The 3769-nt window shown below is 42.7% G+C and overlaps 1 protein-coding gene across 1 annotated transcript in view; it reads right to left on the reverse strand.

Moving 5' to 3' along the window:
- LOC116692987 (angiopoietin-related protein 7-like) overlaps positions 1–3486 on the reverse strand; it is a 12305-nt gene extending 8819 nt beyond the window's left edge. The window contains 1 exon segment of the mRNA XM_032521653.1: positions 2148–3486. Coding sequence (XP_032377544.1) covers positions 2148–2720 — 573 coding nt within the window. The 5' untranslated portion in view covers positions 2721–3486.
- Positions 3487–3769: the final 283 nt, after the last annotated feature.

The following is a 3769-nucleotide window of genomic DNA, read 5'->3' on the forward strand; positions in this document are numbered from 1 at the left end:
CCCTCCCAGAGTCCCTGAGGGCCCCACAAACTGTGGAGACTTTTAAGAAGGGCCTTAAGACACTATTATTTCAAAAGGCCTTTTAAACAGTCATTGTTTTAGTTTTAGCTTTATGGTGTTTTATTATTGCTTGTCAATTGTTATCGTACTCTGGAAACTGTTTTTAAGTCCCTATTAACTGTAGCTCTTTGAGACTTCCTTTTGAAATGTAATGGGCATTATAAATAAAATGTATTATTATTATTGCTTGTTTTTTTTAGCATTGACTGTATTGTTTTCATTCAGTTTCAGTGTGTATTTGTATTTTTTAAAGATGAGTTGTTAGCCATGTTAGCTTGAAAATCAAAGTACAACTCAGACCAACTGGTAATTTAACCTGCTGTTGAGATTAAAAGTCAGGGCATCATCACAGTCATTTGTATTCATCTTTTTATTTTTATTAAGATTATTTTTTGGGGCATTTTCTTCCCTTTATTAGTGACAGTGGATAGACGGGAAAGGTGGAAGATAGAGAGAGAGAGAGATGGGAAAAGAAAAGAGAGGTCACTTCTGTCTGAAAAACCAAGATGGCGACGGCACAGATGCCAAACTCAAGGTTCCAAAATGTTATTCACCATACATAGAGATCGGCATGGGGAACTTTCCTTAAGATCATCTCTCAATGCAAATCAAACCAGCTGTTAGGATAACTGAAATAACACCATTCATATCTCTAAGTATGGTGAAGGGTGTGTGATGTAAAAATGTGATGAAAAATCTGCCTGCCTCTATGGAAATTTAACATAGGGGGGTGTATACTTATGCCCCTGTATTTTAACATCGGTGTGTGTATAACCTTATTGCCCCTGTATTTTAACATAGGGGGGTGATACTTATGCCCCGTATTTTAACATAGGGGGTGTATACTTATGCCCTGTATTTTAACATAGGGGGGTGTATACTATTGCCCCTGTATTTTAACATGGGGGTGTATACATATGCCCCTGTATTTTAACATAGGGGGGTGTATACTTATGCCCCTGATTTTAACATGGGGGGGGGGGATACTTATGCCCCTGTATTTTAACATAGGGGTGTATACTAATCCCCCAGTATTTTAACTAGGGGGTGTATACTTATGCCCCGTATTTTAACATAGGGGGGCTTGGTACTTATGCCCGGTATTTTAACTAGGGGGGTGTATACTTGCCCCGGTATTTAACATGGGGGGGGGGATACTTATGCCCCTGTATTTTAACATAGGGGTGTGTATACTAATCCCCCAGTATTTTACATAGGGGTGTATACTTATGCCCCTGTATTTTAACATAGGGGGGCTTGTACTTATGCCCGGTATTTTACATAGGGGGGGTGATACTTATGCCCCGGTATTTTAACATAGGGGGTGTATACTTATGCCCCCTGTATTTTACCAAGGGGGTGTATACTTATGCCCCTGTATTTTAACATAGGAGGTGTGTTACTTGCCCCCTGTATTTTAACATAGGGGGTGTATACTATTGCCCCTGTATTTTAACATAGGAGGGTGTATACTTAGCCCCCTGTATTTTAACATAGGGGTGTATACTTATGCCCCCTTATTTTAACATAGAGGGTGTATACTTAGCCCCTGTATTTAACTAGGGGGTTACTTATGCTCCCCTGTATTTTAACATAGGGTGTATACTTATGCCCCTGTATTTAACATAGGGGGGTGTATACTATAGCCCCTGTATTTTAACATAGGGGGGTGTATACTTGCCCTGTATTTTAACATAGGGGGTGATACTTACGCCCCCTGTTTAACATAGGGGTGTATACTTATGCCCCTGTATTTTAACATAGGGGGGTTAACTTATGCCCCCTGTATTTTACATAGGGGGTTGAGACCTTATGCCCCCTGTATTTTAAGGAAGAACATTTATTTACATTCATTATTCATTCACAAAGAAAATTGGTTTCCTTAAAGGTTGGATTTTCCCAATTCTTTTGAATTAAGGCATTAGGCATTATGTTTTTTTTTATTCCTCTTTTTAAATCAACTTCAGCACGGCTGTGTGAATTTTCTCAAGCCACAGTGCATATTCTTTCCGACAATAAGGTCCCATGGTGTTCCACATGAAGAGGACTTCCTCTCTCTCTACAGTCAACTACCGCCACCAGTGTACCTGCTCCTCCAGGGCTGTGATTCGACGGCTGTGGTTCCTCAGCTCCTCCTGCAGCTCTGACATTGTCTCCGTCAGGTCGTCCAGCTGCTCTTTCCTGTTCTGGTTCTCGTGGAGCCAATACGAGATGTCGTCTGTGCAGCGGAACATGTCCGGGCAGCGTTTCTGCGACGTTCCCACGGCCACCGGGGGCAGCGTGGCCATCAGTCGGCAATGGCCGCTTGATGTCAGATGGCTGCTGTACTCCCCGCACTGTTCTGACGAGGAAGTCCCGATCTCTGGGGACAGGTCGGGGTGTGTTTCCAGGACGGAGGAAGGAGGATGCCAGTCGGCGTCCTCATAGTCGTCCTTGTCGATGTCCCACTTTCTTTCAAAGTTTGTGTCTGGTACATCCCGGCTTGTTTGAATGTTCGTGTCCAGTACATCTGCGTTTGTTTCTGTGAGGGCGTTGGGGTGCACGTCCTCATCGTGTCCGATGTCTGAGCGTTCATCTGAGGACGCAGAGTCCCCGGTGACAGGCTGGTGACACCGGCAAGTCAGAAAGAGAAATGTTAGTAAAATGGATCGCCACTTCATCCTGAATGTCCAGTGACTCGCCCTCCCTGGTTATTGGTGGCTTTTGAAGTCGCCATTAGACTCAACATTAGGGTCACACGTCTTAGCAACAAGATAAGGTCCAGACTCGAGTTGTAGGCTTTGATTCAGGTTTGGGAGGAACTGCCAAAAACAAAGTCTGGTGGATAAGGTTCATGGACCCATTGGACTAATCTCAAACTCTGCAAGTTTGAGATTTGTTGAAGTTTAGCCTAGAAAACCTCAGAAGTCCTTGAAGTAAAAAAAAAAGAAACTTGCTGGACATTTAAAACCAGTCCATCCTTGCCAAGGTCCCAGGCAGGAAGGCCTCAGACCTTCTGGTTGGATCTACCACTTGGTTGAAAAGCTGTAAACAAAGTCCAGATGATTCCACGTCAAAATACTTCTTCGGCAATTGTTGTCTTCACAGTGTTTACGTCTTTTGTTCCTTTCCTTTAAATGTGCCTTCAACGGTCCCTGCTGTCCAATGTGTCACCACACGATGGCAATGCAACAGAACAATGACAACAAAACTAAAAGGTGACTACGTGTGTAGCACTGGCAATGAAGCTAATGAGCTAACACATTAAAGACGATCCTTTGCTCAAAATAAATTTAAATTCAAGTTGAACACAAAGTGTATATTGTGATCACACATTCCTACCTGTCGCCCGGATGTCCCATCATCACAACGCTTAATCACCTCAATGGAAAAGCATTGGGACAGCCAGGAGCTTGTGTGTATGTGTGAGTGTGTGTGTGTTCAGCACCGGTTATGACATCTTATCCTGATAATACTCTAATGGGATTGGCAGCCATTGGCCTGGAACGTAATAGATTACAATAACGTGTCCAAGTTACAGTAACACAAATAACACAGCTGACGAAAGAGACAGAATGAACGACGATGGGATTTTAACAATGTTACTGAAGCACTAATCTGTTGATTTTATGACTAAATAGTGAATCAGGTTTAATAATAAAAAACTATGTAGGTCAAAACTGTGGTAGAGCTGTGGAGTGTGGGATGCAACAATGGATTTAAACAGAGA

This window comes from Etheostoma spectabile, chromosome 7 (assembly GCF_008692095.1).
Source record: "Etheostoma spectabile isolate EspeVRDwgs_2016 chromosome 7, UIUC_Espe_1.0, whole genome shotgun sequence".
Lineage (NCBI taxonomy): Eukaryota > Metazoa > Chordata > Actinopteri > Perciformes > Percidae > Etheostoma > Etheostoma spectabile.